This window comes from Populus nigra, chromosome 6 (genome assembly GCF_951802175.1).
Source record: "Populus nigra chromosome 6, ddPopNigr1.1, whole genome shotgun sequence".
In the NCBI taxonomy this organism is placed as follows: domain Eukaryota; kingdom Viridiplantae; phylum Streptophyta; class Magnoliopsida; order Malpighiales; family Salicaceae; genus Populus; species Populus nigra.
Window position 1 is genome coordinate 2,479,075 of NC_084857.1, and position 20,451 is coordinate 2,499,525.

General features: G+C 35.3%; 3 protein-coding genes and 1 pseudogene across 7 annotated transcripts; 2 read left to right on the top strand and 2 right to left on the bottom strand.

Moving 5' to 3' along the window:
• The first annotated feature begins 3,686 nt into the window (after positions 1-3,686).
• On the top strand, positions 3,687-6,730 carry LOC133697819 (CDP-diacylglycerol--glycerol-3-phosphate 3-phosphatidyltransferase 2-like). The gene is made up of 7 exons (XM_062120619.1): positions 3,687-4,396; positions 4,774-4,871; positions 4,965-5,015; positions 5,118-5,231; positions 5,706-5,762; positions 5,895-5,980; positions 6,109-6,730. The coding sequence occupies exons 1-7, from the start codon at positions 4,207-4,209 to the stop codon at positions 6,227-6,229; spliced, it is 717 nt and encodes a 238-aa protein (XP_061976603.1). The 5' UTR covers positions 3,687-4,206; the 3' UTR covers positions 6,230-6,730.
• A 204-nt stretch (positions 6,731-6,934) lies between these two features.
• On the bottom strand, positions 6,935-10,475 carry LOC133696495 (protein IN2-1 homolog B-like; annotated as a pseudogene).
• An 875-nt stretch (positions 10,476-11,350) lies between these two features.
• On the bottom strand, positions 11,351-15,755 carry LOC133697817 (probable protein phosphatase 2C 38). 5 transcript variants are annotated; one of them, XM_062120615.1, is made up of 7 exons: positions 15,353-15,744; positions 15,100-15,163; positions 14,751-14,801; positions 14,082-14,570; positions 12,504-12,886; positions 12,134-12,370; positions 11,351-11,971 (listed from the first exon to the last, which is right to left on the bottom strand). In XM_062120615.1, exons 4-7 carry the CDS (start codon positions 14,404-14,406, stop codon positions 11,741-11,743), a joined length of 1,176 nt encoding a protein of 391 aa, XP_061976599.1. In that variant the 5' UTR covers positions 14,407-14,570; positions 14,751-14,801; positions 15,100-15,163; positions 15,353-15,744; the 3' UTR covers positions 11,351-11,740. The 5 variants fall into 5 exon arrangements, with proteins under 5 accessions (XP_061976599.1, XP_061976600.1, XP_061976596.1 ...); XM_062120616.1 differs by lacking the exon at positions 14,751-14,801 and having other exon boundaries at positions 12,504-12,871; positions 15,353-15,755; XM_062120612.1 differs by lacking the exon at positions 14,751-14,801 and having other exon boundaries at positions 15,353-15,755.
• Positions 15,756-16,540: 785 nt separating this feature from the next.
• On the top strand, positions 16,541-19,954 carry LOC133696350 (deaminated glutathione amidase, chloroplastic/cytosolic-like). The gene is made up of 9 exons (XM_062118523.1): positions 16,541-16,831; positions 16,959-17,095; positions 17,255-17,383; positions 17,576-17,634; positions 18,067-18,179; positions 18,266-18,358; positions 18,444-18,546; positions 18,796-18,878; positions 19,602-19,954. Exons 1-9 carry the CDS (start codon positions 16,604-16,606, stop codon positions 19,641-19,643), a joined length of 987 nt encoding a protein of 328 aa, XP_061974507.1. The 5' UTR covers positions 16,541-16,603; the 3' UTR covers positions 19,644-19,954.
• Positions 19,955-20,451: the final 497 nt, after the last annotated feature.

Consider the following 20,451-nt stretch of genomic DNA (forward strand, 5'->3'; position numbering starts at 1 on the left):
ATAAATAAAAATAATACATCCCGGTATCTAATTAAACAAATACATGATAGTAAAAAATTGAAAAAACATGAGTTTTTTTTATAAAAAAAAAACTAGGCGAAGCTCGTAAACTCTTGTTAATCTTTAAAATCTGCAATCGTGAAATCTCAGACCCTAGCCCAGTTAAGAGGTTTAATTCATAATAATTTAAATGTAGATAGATGAAATTAAAAAAATATCATTTTTAAAAAGAATTGATAATTAAAAAGAAAATAATAAATGGAAACTTATAAAAAAAAACAGCTATTAAAACAAAACAAAAAAGCAATGAATCTTTGATTTAAGCCAGACAGATAATAAAAAATAAAAAACTCAAGTAAACACGCTAAACATGCAAGCATGAGATCGTGACAAGTCAATGAAAAACAAATGAAAAAAATATATAGTTCAAAATAAATTTAACATCGAGAGATGAAATTGAAAAATAAATCAATTTAAAAAAGTAAAAATAAGAACAGCCAGCAAACTAGATAAATCAACAAAACCACATGACCCGAGTTATGTAAATGATATAACCCAATAAAATGCAAACCATCAAAGATTATGAGGCTCACTTACATAATAACTCAATGCTGAAGGGCAAAATGTAGTAGATATTATTTTTTAAAAAAAAAATTATCCACTTATATATTTAGTCAAACCATATTAACCCGTCAAACTTGTAGTCCCAGTGATGGAACCATGATAAATGAATAGAAAATAAATTAAAAAAAATCACGAAACCCGACATAAAAAAACTCCAACCTTAATGGATGATGTTGAAAAATAATATTAATTCATAAATAATCTAATGTAAAACGATGAAATTAAAAAAATAAAAAATGTTATCAAAGTAATTTCAATAAGGAATGACAAATAAAAAGAATTACGATAACTTCGGTCTTTTTTTAAAATTAATATAAAAATACATTGAAAGCAAATAAATAAAAATAACAGAGTCTGGTATCTAATTAAACAAATATATAATGAAAAAAATGAAAAAAAAAACTAGACGAACTTCCTAAACTCTTGTTAATTTTTAAAACTTGCAACTCGTAAAATTACAGACCCGAACTCAATAAAAAGATTCAGCTTCTAATAAATTTAATGTCGAGAGATGAAATAAAAAGATATTAATTTTAAAATTTTGTCAAGGTTTTTAAACAATGCCAATCAAGATAATAAATATCAAACTTGTTAAGGAAAAAAAGCACTAAAGGAGTAAAATTGTTAAAAAAAATCAATTTAAAAAATTATAAAACATAGAACAATATCAATAAAAAACTGAAGACCTTGCCTGTGAGAGTAAAAAAATAAAGGGGATAAAATTAAAAAGGAATTCCAACCTTGACAAATTATATAAAATAAAACAAATAGTATTTAAAAAAACATGAATCATACACGAAGGAATAACAAGTTGAAAGACGAGGTTGATATTTTGAAACGGTAAGCGTTGAAATTGAGGACCAAAGAGAAAAGAATGAAAAAAAAAAGAGGAAAAGTTCGTTGGCATCATTGGAGATCTGTTGGCAATACGCGTTGCCGCACCATGGAGAGGGATACTAAGAGGATTCAAATGCTATCTTGGAAGGTAATTTTTTTATCAGTGAACAAACTTGCACGTGCCACCCATTTATTGGTACATGCAAGTTTTTTTCAATAATATTCAATAATTATTTAAATACAAAAATATTCTCGGGTTAAATTGATATTAACAAAAAATACATGATGAAAAAAACCCGAGAAGATAGTTTGTGTATTTTTTCTTTAAACGTAATTAAGTATTTTTACCATGTTAAAAAATAAAAAAAAACTTTAAAGTATTTATTTTAAGGATAATAAGATAATTCACTGTAAAAATAGTTAGAAGATTAACATGTCTATCACGATGAAAATATAATATTGCCCCATTCATATTTCAAAGGTTTTTATAATTAAAATGGAAATCTATAATTATACTATTACAATGAATGTGCAAATAGAAACACAATAATTCCCTTAGATTTTTTTTTTCATTGCAAGTCAGCTGAGGTAATGATAGTCTTATTCGTTGAAAAATATTATGCTTATATTTCTTTACAGTATTATTTTTTGAATGAAAAAGTTTTTCAACTGCTTAAAAAAAAAAAAATACACTAGATCGCTTAGAAGTGTTTGAGATTGAGTTTTATTTTTTTAGATAATTATTTTTTTAAATTTTTTTTTATTTAGTATTGCCAAATCATTTTAATATAATGATGTTAAAAATAAATATTTTAAAATAAAAAAATAATATTTATTTATATAAAAAATATTTTTTAAAATAACTTTTATTATATTTCTAAACATCTCTTACTTTGATCAGAAGTGTGGACCGTCCAGTAGATAATCTCTTCATATGGTAACGACTCTGTCGGCAACCAAGCCTTTTCCCATTTCGAGATAAACTAAGCATGATGCATGGTGTTCATGTCTTGTCCAGTTCACGAATCATAAGATATGACTTGGAAATTCTAAAGATTTTTTTTTATAGCATGATAGTAGTTTTTTTATTTAGCAAATTAAAATCATAATTTTTTTTTAAATCAAAATTTTACCCCACAGCATTTAAGCCAGCCACGTTACTAAACAATACCTAAATATCTATACCGATTGTAGCAATCAGCAGATGAGCAGACATGGATCAGTGTGTTTTCTTCAAGCAAGTAGCCCAAAAAGTTGTATTAAATTAATAATTTATAGTATAATTTTATTAATTTTAATATATTGATATGAAAAATAAATATTCTTTTTAAAATTCATTTAAATGTATATTCAATGGAAAAATATATGAAAAGTATAATATATCACAAAATCAAACACATAAAATTATATTCATGCAATATCTAGCATATTTACGATTTTTAAGGACACCAACGATAGGATAATACAAAAAGATTGCAACTTTATTTATTTTTTTGCTACAAGAATCAAATAATACTAAAGATAATATAAATTATATATTAAAATCTCATTTAATAGCTTAAATTTTCAGGTTAAGATTTATTTGACAAGATATTAAACCCTTATTAACGAAGTGATCACGAGTTTGAATCTCATTATCTTTTTTTTGGATAAAAATAAGATAAAATGAGTCTATATAAGTCGAGTTTTTATTTGAGAAGCCGTGTTGAAAAATAATATAAATTATATATTGATTTCTTATCTAATAATTATTTTTAGATTAAAATAATTATCTGATAAATAATTTTATCATGTTACTGTCACTTGTAGCTTTCCTTTTCATTCTTGCAATTGCATACCAAACAAGTCGTTGATGCAGATAGAAATGCTATCATTTCATTGATATGCTACCAAGTGAGACCTAATATCTAAAGAATCTTCTAATACATGCCCGGCGAGCAGATACAATCGTAGGAAATAGAACTCAATCGAACGGGACAAAATTGTCCTCTAATAAATACACGAAACAGATATTTTTGTTATCATTACGATACGAGTGAAGTTATCAAGTGCTTTCCTCTCCGGTGCCATGACTAAAACGACACATCAAGGTGCCTAGTTTCGGGACTTGACTGATGCAGTCAGAGTACAGGGACTAAACAGACATACACTGTACAATACATGGACTATAAAAAATAAAAATTAAAAGCTAAACGGCATTAAAGAAAGCCGATGAAATTCTAGAATCCACCCACCGACTCAGGACCGAGACGAAGCCAACTTCCAAACTGAAAACCCAAAATCCACCCCCTCAAATTAAAATCCCAGCTCAAAAATAAAAGAATTCAAATCCCTTCCCAATTCATCACCACCGTCTCCACCACCACCATGCCAACCCTTAAACTAGGCACGGCAGTTTCACTCCTTCACCACAAAAAAAAATAGCTCACACAATAACCATCACCTCCGCCACCAACCTCACCACATTTCTCACTCCTTACTCTCTCTCTCTACCCATAAATAGCAATAAAAGTTGGCGCACGTTAACACCCTGCGCACACCTCTCTTTCAAATAAGAATAATAATAAAAGTACCCCCTGTTATTACCATTATAACACCACTAGTAATAATAATAGAAGTAATAAAAACTCTCTAGGATTTACGTTTCGTGGATGCCTTTCATTGCCCTCTCGCAACTCTAGTTCCTCCACTCGCTTCTCCAGACCCGATTCGCCGCCTTTAGCTTCTTCTCCCGGGTCGGGTTTCATGTCCGATATGGGATCCGAGAATAAAATCGACGATGTAGGTTGGTATAACCATGACAGCCAAGATCAACCGCTGTCAGCATCACCGTCTATGCAGATTCACAATCAACAACAGCAACATTCTAAATTTCTAACTTTGCCTACCGTTTTAACCCTCGGTCGCGTCGCTGCTGTGCCGCTACTTGTTGCTAGTACGCACCGTTTTGTTTTTTTCCCGCAATGCTTACTTGTGTTTATTATTACTTTTAGGTCTTGTGATTTTGTTTATATTGGTTAACGTATTTGAATTTTTTATGGCAATTTGGCGATTTTTGTTGTAAAAAATTAGAAATGCAGTTTGAGTAGTGGATTTTATAATGGAAATATCTTTTTGATTTTTTTTTTTGCAATTTATTGGAGGCATGAAATTAGTTTATTTTTTTGGTGGTTAAAACGCGCATGATTTTTGAATTTATTTTGAATTTTGCTTTCAGTTCTAAATTCCCTTTGAATATTTTTTACTTCCAGAAATAATTTTTAAATGGTACTTCAATTAGAGGGGTCTGACGCTGTAATTTTTGTGCCGTAGCATTTTATGCGGATAGTTGGTGGGGAAGAACTGCTACAACAAGTATTTTTATTGTTGCAGCAATCACTGATTGGCTTGACGGGTACCTTGCACGAAAGGTGTAGTCTTTTGTTTGATTAGAAAGAGAGAGTAAATTTTATTTTGATATTATTATGTAATTGGTTAAAGCTAAACGCTTCGTTGTGTTTCAGATGAAGTTAGGCACGGCTTTTGGTGCTTTTTTGGATCCGGTAGCTGATAAGGTATTGTGTTTTTTCAAGCCTAGTGGGATTACTATGCGTGGTTCATGTAACTTGTGAGAATTATTTGAGATTTCTTATTTGATTCTTCTGTATTAAACGCAGCTTATGGTTGCCGCCGCCTTGATCTTATTATGTTCTAGACCTTTGGAAGTTGCAATGTCAGGAGAACTACCTTGGCTGTTCACTGTACCCGCAACTGCAATTATTGGCCGGGAGGTAATGCATATATTCTTATTGCCTCTTACCTGTAATTCTTTCATCTCCATAACCAACAATAAGATCATGTTTTGTGTGGCATTTGCTCATTGGAGTTTAATGATTCATTTTCATATGTTCTTTGGGGTTTGTTGCAAGTCCCTTTTGATTGAGGTTTGTGAGGAACTCAATGGTAGTCTGTTTTTATTGTGATTGTGAATAATGTCAATCATCTTCAATCATAGACAATTGCATCGATGAATCATTGATTTTGTAATTTACTTTATTTTGTTATGTTTCCTAACCCCCTCCATTCCCACATGCCAATAGCATGCCTTAGTTTCCCAAGTGCCTATGTCACATGCTATTTTATCCAATTTTTATTTTTATTTTTCATTTTCTTTTTTCTTCCTTCAGGTAAACATTCATTCTTGTGTGATGTTACGGGGTCATGTATGATTTGATCTGACCAATTGAGTTGCCTTTTGTTTGTAGATAACCATGTCTGCAGTTAGAGAATGGGCTGCTTCACGGAATACCCAACTTTTAGAGGTTTGTCTGTTATTGTACAAGATCCTCAACTACCTCATTTCTTTTCAAACCTGTCAAAAAAATTTAGCTGCTAAGAACAAATGCTTTACTATTAACTGTGATTTATATACCAAGAACGATTCCTGTTCTCAGGCTGTTGCTGTAAATAGCTTAGGGAAGTGGAAAACTGCTACCCAGATGATTTCACTAACTATCCTTTTGGCTGCTCGAGACAGCAGGTCCCACCTATTTTTCTTTCACATTGTTCTTCCTGCTTCAACTTGGAGATTAGTGTCTCAGAATTTTTTTTGTCATTCCCTGTATCTTACAATTTCTTTGTTTCCTTGTCTTTTTCTTTCTTGTGCAGTCTTGAAGGACCAGGGATTTTAGTACCTTCTGGTGTCATTTTGCTTTATATCTCAGCAGGTCTTTCTGTATGGTCTTTAGCTGTATATGTGAGTAAGATATGGAAAGTATTGCTGAAGTAGTTTAGCAGCCGTGCTCTGCATTGCTTATGCATGCTCCCGAGGATGCATGTGGATGATACAGACACTTTATACATATCCCGTTTTAATGCTTAATCACTGATTGAGTTCCTCAAGTAGGTGGCGATTAGGGGGGAAGATGTTTCTTTTTTCTTGGGAAGTTCCTCATATTAAGTTTGCATCTGGTGTGGAGGCAGACTCCCTGTCCTTTTAGGGCCTTTTCTAGTGTTTTTAAAATCTCAAAGGCTTCATGTTAGTTTGTTATACCGAAGAATTGTGAGGAGGTAGATGTTGAAAGTTGAAACAGAAAAAGCCTGATCAGAGCCATTGATAGTGTTGATCTGCCTCCTGGATCATTGATGCCATGAGTGGATGCTGGTAGTATCACATTGTAATTTATTCGTGATGGAGCTGAAAAAAATATATCGTCCATTCCAATGTAAACAAGAAACAAGAATTACAGAGAATTAAGAACTTCAATAATTTATCCGATGTTTTTGTCAAGTTTGTAACTTTTATCTGAGATGCTCTTGCGGATAATACTCCAGTGAGATGCAATGTTATGATCACATCATTCTTATGGCTTGTGGCATTTCAGCATATTGCCTGAATTGAGTCACAGTAATGACTGATCTCAAATTGTTTTCTAATCTCTAATGGAAGTCATTAGACGATGATTTATCCTTGTGATGTAGAACCAAGACAGGATCACCAAATCAAGAGAATTACCATTACACCGCGAATCAATCTTTTTGTTGCAAGTTTGGAAGTGATAACATTGACACCTTATGCATGTGGAGGCTTTTACAAGACATTGCAATACGAAGATTGCAATCTTATGATCACATCATTCTTATGGCCTATGGCATTTCAGCATATTGCCAGCATTGAGTCACAGTGATGAGTGATCTCAAGTTGTTTACTAATCTCTAATGGAAGTCATTAGACGATGATTTATTTATTCTTGTGATGTAGAACCAAGACAGGATCACCAAATCAAGAGAGTTACCATTACACTGCGAATCAATCTTCGTGTTGCAAGTTCGGAAGTGATAACATTGACAACCGTACTCGAACCTGATGCATGTGGAGGCTTTTACAAGACATTGCAATACGAAGATTGCAATCTTATGATCACATCATTCTCATGGCTTGTGGCATTTCAGCATATTGCTAGAATTGAGTCACAGTGATGATTGATCTCAAGTTGTTTACTAATCTCTAATGGAAGTCATTAGACGATGATTTATCCTTTCGATGTAGAACCAAGACAGGATCATCAAATCAAGAGAGTTACCATTACACCGCGAATCAATCTTCGTGTTGCAAGTTTAAAAGTGATAACATTGACAGCCGTCTCGAACCTGATGCATGTGGAGGCTTTTACATGACATTGCAAAATGTTGCTTTGTAAACGATAAGAACCTCCTTCAGATCTTCTACTCTAGCATCTGCGGTGCCACATGTTGACGAGGCTGATACTGTAGCTAGCACTCAGCAATATTTGGGTTGTTTTAGGCTGCCCTTGCTTGCTGAAAAAACAAGCAGAAACCATGGTGTATTTTTTCCTGCCGCGGTATGTTTGTGATCTCATTTAGAGAATGCTCATACTGGTTACGCTGAACACATTACCACGACATGGATATATAAACGAGAAGCATCCCTGGGTATTGTAGTGGGGGTCCATTGAAATATAACCTGCACAAGAAACATTGCTAGAGTAGGGGTTATTAGCTACCATTTTTCTTAAATGCCTTTAGGAACACAAGCCACAGGCTTCGGAAACGTATGTATTCATAGATGCTTATGATCAATATTTCCGTCTTATAATAGAATATAAAAAAAAAGGGTGGGTGCTTATAATCCATCAAAAAGAAAATAAAAGAAAAGGAGAGAAGGGTGCTTATCAATATCAGAAAACACTGATGATCACAAGGGTTCCAGATTTTGCATACTTCAAAACAAAAATATAGAAACACTGGTCCCAGTCTTCTCAGATGATATTCCATCCGCTGCATGATTTGTCATGAAAGAAATACTGGAGCTACTACTGGGAAATCTGCACTTAATTTTTTATATTCTATGATAGAGATGGAATGCCAAGGTTTCAAAGATGAGCTTGCACAAGAAACATGGTAAGAGAGGGGAATCCGCTACTCTTTTTATCATTTCTTACAATCCTTAACATTTCAGGAAACCAGCTTCTGGTCATAATCTAGTGGCCATACCGCAAAGCGTTTCTTGTAGGTTTCCACGGGCTGCTTTGGATTGCGCCTGGCTTGGTTGTAAGCCTAGATTTTGTTCATCTCCTACACAGGAATAATTTTGATGTTGTTATAAGGGACAAGTCAGTGTATAAGCAACTTGTGTTTTCACAATGTTTCAGTTGTTGAACCATGAGGTAATTTTGGTCTTTCGAAACAGGACAAGTACTTCTATTTGTATAAGAAAATTATGACTCGACAGAACTGTCTCCTCCATGTAGTAATCACTTAGATGTCCACAGCAGAGTAGACCTTGACAAGATGACATCAGCTAATAGAATAGAAGACAGATTAGGCTTACCTCAATCCAAGTAGCCAGTTTAGGCCTCCAGCAGCGACGGCGTACTTCTTAAATTCCAACAAGTTTGGCTGAAATCTTTCAATAAAAGGAGCATAAGCTATATCCACCTGTACATATCAGAGCATTATTCAGATTTCAACTGTATACAAAAATAAAATAGATTCGAGTATGAACTTTCACCGAAAGATAAAGCATTATTATACTACACTTGATGGAAAAAAAACTCGAGTTAGCTTGTAGCAGATAGCAGGTGTAACTGTCACAGGACACGCAAGACTTTTTTCTTACGAGACTGAACTGGCCAAGGAAAAAGGGCCACTTCAATAAAATCAAATGCAGCACCTGGGGCAATTCACACACTTTATTCGTGTTTGTAGCAGACAAAGGAACATCAAAGGCAGCAAGCATTACACTCACCAGCTTCATCTGCTTCACCTATGAATGTGGAATTTATGGATTTGCTGAATGAACCAGAGCAGGAAAACAACTCCTCTGCAAATTCTTTCTTTGCAGGATCCTCTGGTTCACAGTCTGAACAACAATTATATATTTCAATGAAGGGATCAAACACGAGATATAGAGAGTGCTCTGAATCTTACATGAGAAAAAAATGATAGACCATCAAAGTGACTGTCGATACATTTAATCAAATCAAGAGACACTCCTTTCACTTCATTATTATGTTCCAGTGAAGGCACCTGCATAACGATCTTGCATAACAACCCAGGAAAGAAGACAACACCAATAATTGGGATTATCACCCAGCTCTACCTTGATAGCAGGATACTCTTTCTCCTTGCACCAGGCAGGCCTATCTTGTCGAAATAACCTTGCAATTCCGGGCAATCCAAGTACGCGGTGCATAAGGACACACGTACTATATGCACAACTAAAACATAGAAAATGCAACACACACCATGGTAAAGATGAATTGCTTGTTAATTTTTACCTTTATAGGAAGAAAATGCATTGACAAAGGATAAAAAAATTCAGCAATTATTCCATTTTATCATACTAGCATTGTAAATTTGTAAGCAAGTGAAGTAAACGAGAACATACCTTGTTATTCCATAAAAAACTGGTGGAGGGTCTGGATTAGAAGTAAGAGCTGGTGAAAGAACTTCTTTCGCACCTCTGTACAGAATTTTGAGAAGGAAAAAAACCCTTAAAATCCGCAAAAAGAATGGAAAAACACTCTGCCCTATTTGATTGCCAAATGGAAAAACTATTTATCTTTCCTTCTCTCAGCAAGAAAGCAGCCAAACAGAAACACTAACCACCAATCTAATTAATGCAAGCATGCACATGTAAGGACAAGTGGCATGCCCTTGTTGCAGATATGGAACTGGTTCTGTTTTTGCTTAGTTTAAGGCATTAGCGTTTAAGAATCTTGCTGTTTTCTTGGAGGTCAGATCGAAAGTTAAACGAAGAGAAGGATGTTTTGAGGATGTCAGCGGTGATGAACTACTGAAATAGTTCATAGGCAGTAATGCGCCATTGTTCGTCGATCGGTTGGTTTTTTGAAAGGTAGTTAGGTTCTTGCATTTAAAACACACGGAAGGAAGCTTGCTTCGGAGAATCCTAAACTGAGTTATAGATATATATATTTTTATTTAATCCACGGTAAAATATAATATTTTTAGTGGAAGCTAGTATCAATCGAGATATAGGTACATCAAGACACTGCAAAAACATCAACAAACCTACAAGTAAATTTTCTTGTTGCCACTGAATTTACCCATGCGGTTCCTGTGCTAGGAGGACCATATACAGGGCAGATCTTGTCCTCCTTTCCGGTCTATCTCAGATCACTATAATTTATAACCATGGGCTAGGACCATTATTGATATGGGTGGCACAATTCTGTATCAAGGTACAAACAGCACAGCCATGCTTTTCATTTTAGAAGGTGGTATCCCATGCTTATAAAATCATGCACGAGATGATTTTTTTAATTGATTTTTATTTTATTTTTATCTTTTAATATGAATTAATTAAAAATTAAGTTTTATAATTTTTTTATAGAGTTGTCTCAATCACATAAGTCAGGTTGTAGGTTTGATGGATTGACTCGAGTTATTTTTTTTTGGATATTTTTTTAATTATTTTTATAAATTTTATTCTCTAGCATTTAGTTCATTCAGAATTGAGTTTTATAATTTATTTTGATTCAATTTCTACATGATTATGAGAACCTCATGATACAAGTTATGAATTTAATAGATTAACATAAATTAACTTGGATTAATTCAATATATTTCTTTTGAAATTTTTTTAGTAAAATTACATTTTAACAATCATCAAGTTATTTTTTTTACATATCTAAGTTAATTTAAATAACACCGAATTAATCTTAATAATAACTGAATATTTCTTTATGCAAAAGGAGATTGTGACAAGCAAGTGGATTTACTCCCCACTTTATCATATCATTTCGTTAAAAAAGCTAGCCCCAGGATTCCCACGGTTAAAAAAAGAGAAGCACAATCAGACGACACGCAATAATTTCCGACTGTAGTACTAGTCAAGGAAATCTGAAGGAGAAAATACACGGCAGGCTTGAAAAAGGCCAGATGGCAGACCCAGATTCACACAAAAAACGAAAACTCTGTGAACTAAAACTGAACAATATTGTGAATTTCACTCTAAACGGGGTTATTTTTTCTGGTTCTCAAGGCAGTTGAGGAAGACTATAGATTATCAAGTATCATATGCCAACAACCAGACAGCTACTAACAAAGGCTTTTGCTGAGGTATCTCTCTGTCATGGCATCAACTATACTTACCTAAGGAGGTCTTTCAACAAATTAAAGTAGGCTTCTGAGATGCGTGGCTATACAATTGAAAAAACAAGGGGGGGTGGGATTCTTTAAGCTCTCTCCTCTTCAAAGAAAAAATTGTTTCTCAATACAAACGAAGAAATGGGGATAGAGTGCAAGAATTCTCGAGCTAAGTGTTGCCATTTCCAGAGACACCATAACCTCCCTTGATGGAAATTAGGGGCCCGCGGAAGGAGCTGCGACTGACAAGATTCGAATCAAGAAACAAAACAATGACTGTGATATCGTCATGAAAATGTCTCCTGACACCACGATCAATCTTTTTCAAGTCTGAATACCTCATTTCTCTTTTCTTCGCTGCTTCACGAAGCGCAGCTTTGAGAAGTTTCCTTGCAACACCCTGCAAAAACAAGGACAAGTTGAGGTCTCTTCATAAGCAGAGGAAAGGATGATTCTGAAAGTTCTAGAAGTCATCGTTCCCTGAACTTGATTACAGACAGCCATAAACACAGCAAGTGACATGAAGGCAAAATAAAGGTGAAATCATAAACAGCAATCCTACATTACGTGGACAGCTGTGGACAAAGTCAACTGCCTCCTGATTGCTTAGGTGCTCCCACAGGCCATCTGATGCAAAGATAAGAAACTGATCTTCAGGGTAGAGTTTCTGCACTAAAATTGTTGGCTCAGCTTTAAGAATCGGTTTATTGAAGGGTTCAGGCAATCTAAATTTGGCTAACAGAGGCTCTCTGTTATACTCCGCCCTTTTCAAATAGGCATCACCTATAGATCTTGAGATCTGTGGAAGAAACAAAGATTTGCCAATAGATTAGATCGTAGTATCAATAATCAAGAATATAAAATCCCACCATTTATCATCATAGAAATAATAAGAAAACTCCAGGAACCTAGTGGAACATAGAAAAGGTCACCTGAATCAGACCCTTCACACGCCAAACCTTGTTCTTTAGAACAACAATATGTGGATCATCGGGGTGCAATGAATGCAACTCCTCTCTCACAGATTCTATACTTGCATTATGTTCATATGATAACTGAACTGCTTTGATCTCCTTAAAGGCCCTTTCCAATCTTCCTAACACTGCCCGGGAATCTCCTGCATTTGCAATGTAGAGAACACCACTGCATACTACACCTACCAAACAACAAGCACCAACAGAAGCAATCTGTGGCTTCTGTAGCCACTGGTTCTTCACTAGAGAGAGAAATTCCTCTTCTGTTGCCAAAAATGCTTTGTTGATAACATCTGCTGACATTCCATTGCTTTCTGACGTGAATTCTGCACCATGAATAGCTGTCAAGTCAGTAAACATGTGCATTAGCGATATAAACAGGAAGTAAAACTAGGCAGAAAAGTATTTTTTTGGATAAAAGAAAATTGTATTAAGACATCAATCAAACAAATAGAAAAACTTGAAGAAGAATAAGCTATCCTCCAAAGAAAGGAAACTCAGAAAAGAAAACCAATCATAATAAACCAGCCCAATCCCACTCGATTTCCAATTAGGAAACACCCCTAAAAGCACCTGAAGCCCGACACCACAGGGAAGAAAGAAAAACTATCCAGTCCCATAAAAATTGTTTCAGAGAGTATAAATTTCTGAACACTCTGACCAAGTACAACAAAAAACAGCACGGAAGATGCAAAACCATGGAGTCCTAAACTCTTTCCTCCCCCAGAACCAACAGAGATACCCCAAAACCAAGTCAGAGACAATTAGTCTGCCACCTTCTGCACAACCACCCAAGACTCTCCACTGAAATTGAACAATACCCCAAAATCCACAATCCACATATCCAGAAGATAATAAAACACCCACATATAATACACCAATGACATTGGAAAGGTAGTCTGCATTATGAATTATGGCAATAACAAGTACTCTAGCAACTCATTGTAAAGGAGGTGCCGGAACAGGAAAAATGAAGTTTTCAAGCTCGGAACATGAAGGAGTTGATGCATCCATTGTAATTATTCTAAAAAGATTGTTTAAGTTGGAGTTAGTTTTGACTTTCCATCAATCTAATACAACATATATATATCTAGAAAAGATCTTTCCAGCTGATATCAATTTTGAATTTCCATTAATCTTATATAACTTGCACATATTCTGAAACTCTTTCTGTCCCTGATCGAAATCCAAGTAAAAAGATTCTTTAAAATATCCAAAAATCACTTAGATAATTTGTTTTAACCTGATCATGCAAAAGCATGTTTTTCAAGAAAATGTGGCCCCAGAAGAATCTTGATGGTGGATGTATAGTACTTGAGGGGGTAAAACACAAAGAGCAATTATCTATCATACTCATGAGCTTCCAAATAGCCCAAACATCAAGATGAATGGAAAACAAATCATCTAGATTTCACCAATGATAATCACGGACCAATCATAGAAAAATCAACAGACCAGATTCGGATTCAATGAATGACATGATACAATCATTTGAATAAGAATGAAGTTCATCATAGATGAGTAATAAAAACTTACTCTTGATGTTTTCGAAAAGGCGTTCATTTACAAACCGGGCAGCTTCTGGACCTCCATGGCCATCATAGACTCCAACAAATGTTCCTTGAGGACTTGGGTCAACTGAGCTCATTGGCCCCGATTCAAGTTGACTATAGTCTTCCAATAGATTGTTCGCTTGAATTACTGCCATTGAAAATTCCCCATTAACATGCTGACCTGAATCTTTGTACCATAACAAGCCCTCAGCTCTACCAGCAGCATCCCCACCATTACTGGAATTTTCACCCTCGACGGAAGGCTTCCAACAGGGTGAAACAATTCTCATCAATGACGTCGAAACCATCACTCACATATTCTCTCCCAAATAACCCAGAAATCAAACTATTCCTTGAATCAGTATCGATAAGTATATAAGAGACTGTTCTTGGATCTTGTTTCTCACCAATCTCTAATCCCGCAACAGATGTATCAGAAATCAAACCCGCATTGAATGCAGACACCATTAATCTGCAGAGGGTACACTATTATGAAACCAACGAGTATGTCCAAAAACTTGCATTAATGATTTTGTATGTAAATCCACGGGCCATAGATCTGACAAGTATTTCACAATACAACAAATGATGAATTGTGCATAAACTACATAGCATGACATTTAGGGAGGAACCAAAACGCAAGAAGCATTACCTCATCAGAGATTCAAGATACAACAAACTCATTTCTGTGCAGGTCCAGAAACTGCACAATATGGGCTTAACAAAAATTCAAATTTCAACACACCATCAATCTAGTAAACCAAGTGAATTTGAACATCCATAAACTGCATTATGCGGAGTTTAGGACATGCAAAACCAAAATTATGTCATCATGGCATGACCACGATATTTGAGAGAGAAGTTTCAATTTTGAGACAATTATCAAATGCAAGCACCATCAAATCGAACATTTTAATGATTAAGAGGCATGCGATGAAAAGGACCCAAAACTTACAATCATCGTACATTATAAGCTATCCGACGATAATTCTTTAACACACCTTGGGAATCTATATGTAGTTGCCTTGAGGGATTCTGGTCAATCAAATTGCAGACACCATCACCCTGAAACATAAAACAAAAAGGAAAAAAACAGATAATGGGTACTGTCCAAGCAATTAAAAATTATGTCTCGAGATCAAATACCCTTGAAGGAATCAAATTTGACATGGGTTTGTAGTAAAATTGGATAAAGGAATTGCAAACAATTTTTTCTTCTTCTTTTTTGAGAATCAAAAAAGTTCCTGAGCATACCTTGTCATCAATTTCAAAGGGCAAAGAACAAAACTTTATGATCCTTCAATGCAGAAGCCTTAAAATAAAAGCTAAAAGGCCAAAACTTTGAAGGATTTACTAGATGAGAGAATCCAAGGGAAGGGATTTTAGATGTTCTAACAACAAATAAGGTTGTATTAAAAGTAGATCTAGAGAGAGAAAGACAGAGACAGAGAGATTGTGGAGTTGTGATTGGTTAAGGAAAGAGAGGACTGTAATTATCTATACAGCAAATCTTGGGTTTTAATGGAAATCCATGATAAGAAGGTCCTCTTCTCTGATTTCTTGATGGGCTTATTAGGCTGCGATTTTCAGTTTTTGTTTCTCTAATTTACTTGCCTCGTGGGAGGGTTTTGACGTTGACCTTGCAACTAACCATCATTTCAGGCAACTTTTGCTCATCTTCTTTTCTCCTTTTATAGTAAAGTTAAAAAAGAAAATGATTAAGGTTGGTTTTCTTTTGTATTTATTTTTATTTTTAAAAAAATATATTTAAAAGTTGAATTGATGATAATGATTATTATTGGTTTTAAAACATGTTGAAATGGATTGCTAAGGCGGTTCTTGTATATACTTGATTTAAAAAAAAAGTTGAAAGTCAATAGCACTTATAATAAGCCCAAAAATAACATTTCACACATTTGTAAAACAATGAAAATTATTTATTTTGACAGTGAAAGCTACTTAAACGATTTCACTTGTGTCCGGCTGTTTTTTGAAATAAAAAATATCAAATAAATATATTTTTAGTATATTTCAATAATTTTGAAGTGCTAATATTAAAATTTCAAAAATATTTTAATATATTTTTAAATGAAAAATATTTTTTTATTTAAAAATATAATATTTAGAGGAGAATTGCTCATTTACAATATAATCAAATCTTGATATTTAGTTTAGTTAGTAAGATAAATGTTCAGTTCTAAGACGTTTTTACGTGTTTTCTCATAAATATTGTAGTCTCGGCCATGGGTGATATGTTTTTTTTTCTTTTTTTTTTTAAATGATTTTTTTTTAATCAAATCAAAAGGTGTGAAATAAAAAGGGAAATTACAGCATGGCCCAAATAAATATAGCCAAATGCAAAGACTCCTCTCCTCGGGGGCCAAGATCAGTAAATAGAACCGTTATGAAAACAAACCAAAACAACAAGGACAAAAATGTAAAAGGAAACAAATTCTGTTTTCTCAGCTAACATCACCGAAAGATCTTTTTCTCTCAAACCAAACGATGCCATTTTGTCTTCACAACTGCCGCTTTTTCGTCAGGCTAAACAGCAACAGAACTCTTCCCTGTCCGATACGCCACGCGCGCTTCACCTCACTGACCGTTCAATCACGTGCCACCATTTCCAGCGAGCCAGCCATGGCATCCAACTCAATCCGAGTGGCTGCAGCTCAGATGACGTCAATCAACGACCTGGCTGCCAATTTCGCAACCTGCTCTCGCCTCGTCAAAGTAAACTCGCTTTTGATTTCTCATTAGCACACAGTTTTGTTATTATTATACTTATTTTTGCTCCCACTGTGCTTAGCATTCCTCTGCTAATTTTTTTTATTTTTGGGGGTGGGGTTGTAATGTGAAGGAAGCAGTGGCTGAAGGGGCAAAATTGGTTTGTTTCCCGGAAAGTTTTTCTTTCATTGCGGACAAGGATGGGGAAAGCGTTAACATTGCGGAGCCTTTGGATGGACCGATTATGCAACAGTATTGTTCATTGGCCAGGTAATATATGATTTTGCTTTATTTTCCCTGCTTTGTGATTTTATTTGTAGGTGATAGACATTGACCATCATGTTCTTTTTTGGCACAATATTAGAATTTTCTTATTGCTTTATGGTTATGGTTATTGAATTGTAAGTGGATTGGTCTTTTGGATTGCAGGGAGTCTGGCATTTGGTTGTCCCTTGGAGGATTCCAAGAGAGAGGATCTGACGATGAACACTTGCGCAACACGCATGTTATCATTGATGACTGTGGGAGTATAAGAAGCAGTTATAGTAAAATACACTTGTAAGATGGTTAACTCTAGGTTTTGTTGTGATGCCTCTCCCCTTATCACTGTAGTTCTTTAGTGTATATGAGTGTGTGAGTATTGCTTGCTCGAAGTTTTTATGTCGATTCTTTCTTTTATATTAATTCGTGCATATCATGGTTTAATTTATCCATCCGGGAGCTAAATAAAAGTTTTCTTTCTAAACTAAGGTTTGATGTGGATGTTCCTGGTGGACGGGTATACAAGGAAAGCAGCTTTACAGAACCTGGTGAGCTCTTCATCCGTGTGTCTGAATTGCATGTTGAATAAACAAGTATCTTATCACCTGCCAGCACCTGCATTTGATTCACTCTACAAATGTTTCTGACAGATATAAAATAGCATTTTATTGGTTCACTTTTGACGTTTGTGCTTCTGTAACCTCATACTTGCAAATCTATGGCAAAACAAGTCACTGCCAGCCAATATGCCTAATGTGGCATGCTTTCTGGATTATCTTGATGAAGACCTTCTAATGCTTTATTTTTCTTTGATCCAAATATTTGGATTCATAGAGTTTTCTAATAAGAATTAGCCATGTGTAATGCATTCGTAAAATTTTCCCGTGCTTCTAGGAGCATTTTCATCTCCCTAGCTCCTAATTACTGCCTTTTCACACAAGTTTCTGGGACTAACTGATCTATATTAATTACGCATCCAGGGAAGGATATAGTTTCAGTCGACAGTCCTGTTGGACGCCTGGGTTTATCAGTTTGCTATGATCTGAGGTTCCCAGAGTTATACCAGCAGCTCAGGTTCCAGCACGAAGCCCAGGTATAATTCATTTTTTCTACTCTATGGTATAGCTTGACTTTTATGATTTATCATGTAAAACATGAAGCATTTATTATAATTTGCAGATTTTATTAGTACCTTCTGCTTTTACAAAAATAACTGGTCAGGCGCACTGGGAAATTTTGCTTCGTGCTCGTGCAATTGAGACTCAATGCTATGTATGAATTCATTTTTATCTTAGCTGAATTATGATTTTGGGTCAACCATGCAAGCTTGGTAATAATTCTCTTTCCCCTTTATCAGGTAATAGCTGCTGCACAAGCTGGAGAGCATAATGATAAAAGAGAAAGCTATGGTGACACGTTAATAATTGATCCTTGGGGAACTGTTGTTGGTCGATTGCCTGGTGAGAATTAATGTCTCTCATTCTAGTGCTTCTTCGTATCCAGAATGGAGAGTCTATTGTGAATGCATTTCTATTTGCATTACATGGTTTTTTTTTCATCCAATGGACTCGTCGATAATTTCCCACTCTCCTTTCTTCTTCTCTAGCTTGTGGTGCTTTTATAGGATGTGCTGTGTACTTTGGTTTATATCCCATTAGCTTGTTTGATGAATTTACTGATTACTAATTTGATTCTCTTTTACTTTGCAGACCGCATTTCAACAGGGATTGCTGTGGCTGATGTTGATTTCTCATTGATTGATTCAGTACGAGCAAAAATACCAATCGCTAAGGTAACTTTATCCTGTTCAATTCTAGGATATGAGACTGATTAAAAATTAACAAGTACTTAAGGCAACAAAATTTTGAGGGGAAGAAATAGCAAACACGGGTGTGTTGAAATAGCAAGACAGCCCTCTAGGTCTCAATAGTAGCCCAAGCCTCAGAGAGATTTGATGTGGAAAGACATGCATATTGCACAGTTGAGCCTGGATTTGATGGGCTATCTGCTTTGGAGGTTAGGGACAAGCACTTAAATTATGGACCAGGTCCACGCTGCTGGTGTTGGTGCTTGTGCTTGTGCTTGATTTATTTGATTCGCCTGAAATTGTGGATTCTAGATGTGAATTGTGGCATGCCGGGGCTCTGTCTATCAGGCTGGGTTGGTTTGATGTTGAGCTGTATCCTACTTCGGGTCTAACCTAATGTGCCTGCGCTACATTGTGCCTGGTATCGCCTGTTAATCTAGCAACTGGCCTCCCCCATGTCCATCCTCCACTGCTAGAATTAGAGCTTGTGAGCATCTGTATACTCTAACTCAGCTTGGTATGCATGCATGTGTCCTGCGCTTACATGGATGCAGGTGTCAGTGTGTGTGGTCTCGTGAGTCTTTTGTATATTAATGCTTTAAAAGTTGTGCATGTGAATCCATGGTACAATGATGTGTGGGTGTGTCCATCATTCTATTTATGCGAGTTTTCCTGTTTGTAAAGACATGCAATCTCTTATACTTCCAGCAAAGAAAGCCCATCGACTTCTGGAAAACTACATCTTTATGATTGTTGAAGATTGTGCCCGTCCATCTATGCTATTATCCTGACAACGTGCCAACTCGCATCAAATTCATGCTGTACCGTATGATTCAAGGAACAGTAATCTATATCCTTGCTTGCATATCAAGGATGATACAGTAATTAAGAATAAGTTGGAATTTGGAAATAAGTTCAGATGCCATTTGTCAGTGAGCATGCCTGCTTAAATTATGCTCACCTTTTTAATCACATCTGTGTACTGTCGGGAACTACAAAATATTCATCGAATATTTCGATACTTCATGCAAGGATTTGAATGTAACATTTTCCTTCTGTTATTGTGGATATGTCAAGTAAATGTTGTGGATTATGGTTGCAATTTGCAAGTTTGCAACTCCTGATGTATAAAGGGGTTTGAAGGAGAAAGCATAAAAGGGCTTTCGTTTTGCAATGAAAGGCCTTCGACTTCTGGAATCTGCATCTCTATGATTGTTGAAAATTATGCCCTTCCAAGCGCGTGCACTGTTATTCAGATAATCTGACAAGCTGCATCAGATTCCTGCCGTTGTATGTTTCAAGGACCGGTCGTCTCATTTATCAGCGGACATGTCTCTGTAATTTGTTGTCTATCATCCATAGTTTGAACTTTGAAGACGAATTAATCCGAATTCTGACAGCATGTGGTAAAAGAGACTACTGTAATAAAGGAGACTCCAGAATATAGCGAGGGTGCTAAAGTCACGTTATGCCAAATCGAGTGGTCATTCATAACAATAAACAAGGCGTCTTTGAAACAATAGGCTTGTCTTGAGAGATTGTTTGCGGGTAGGATTGG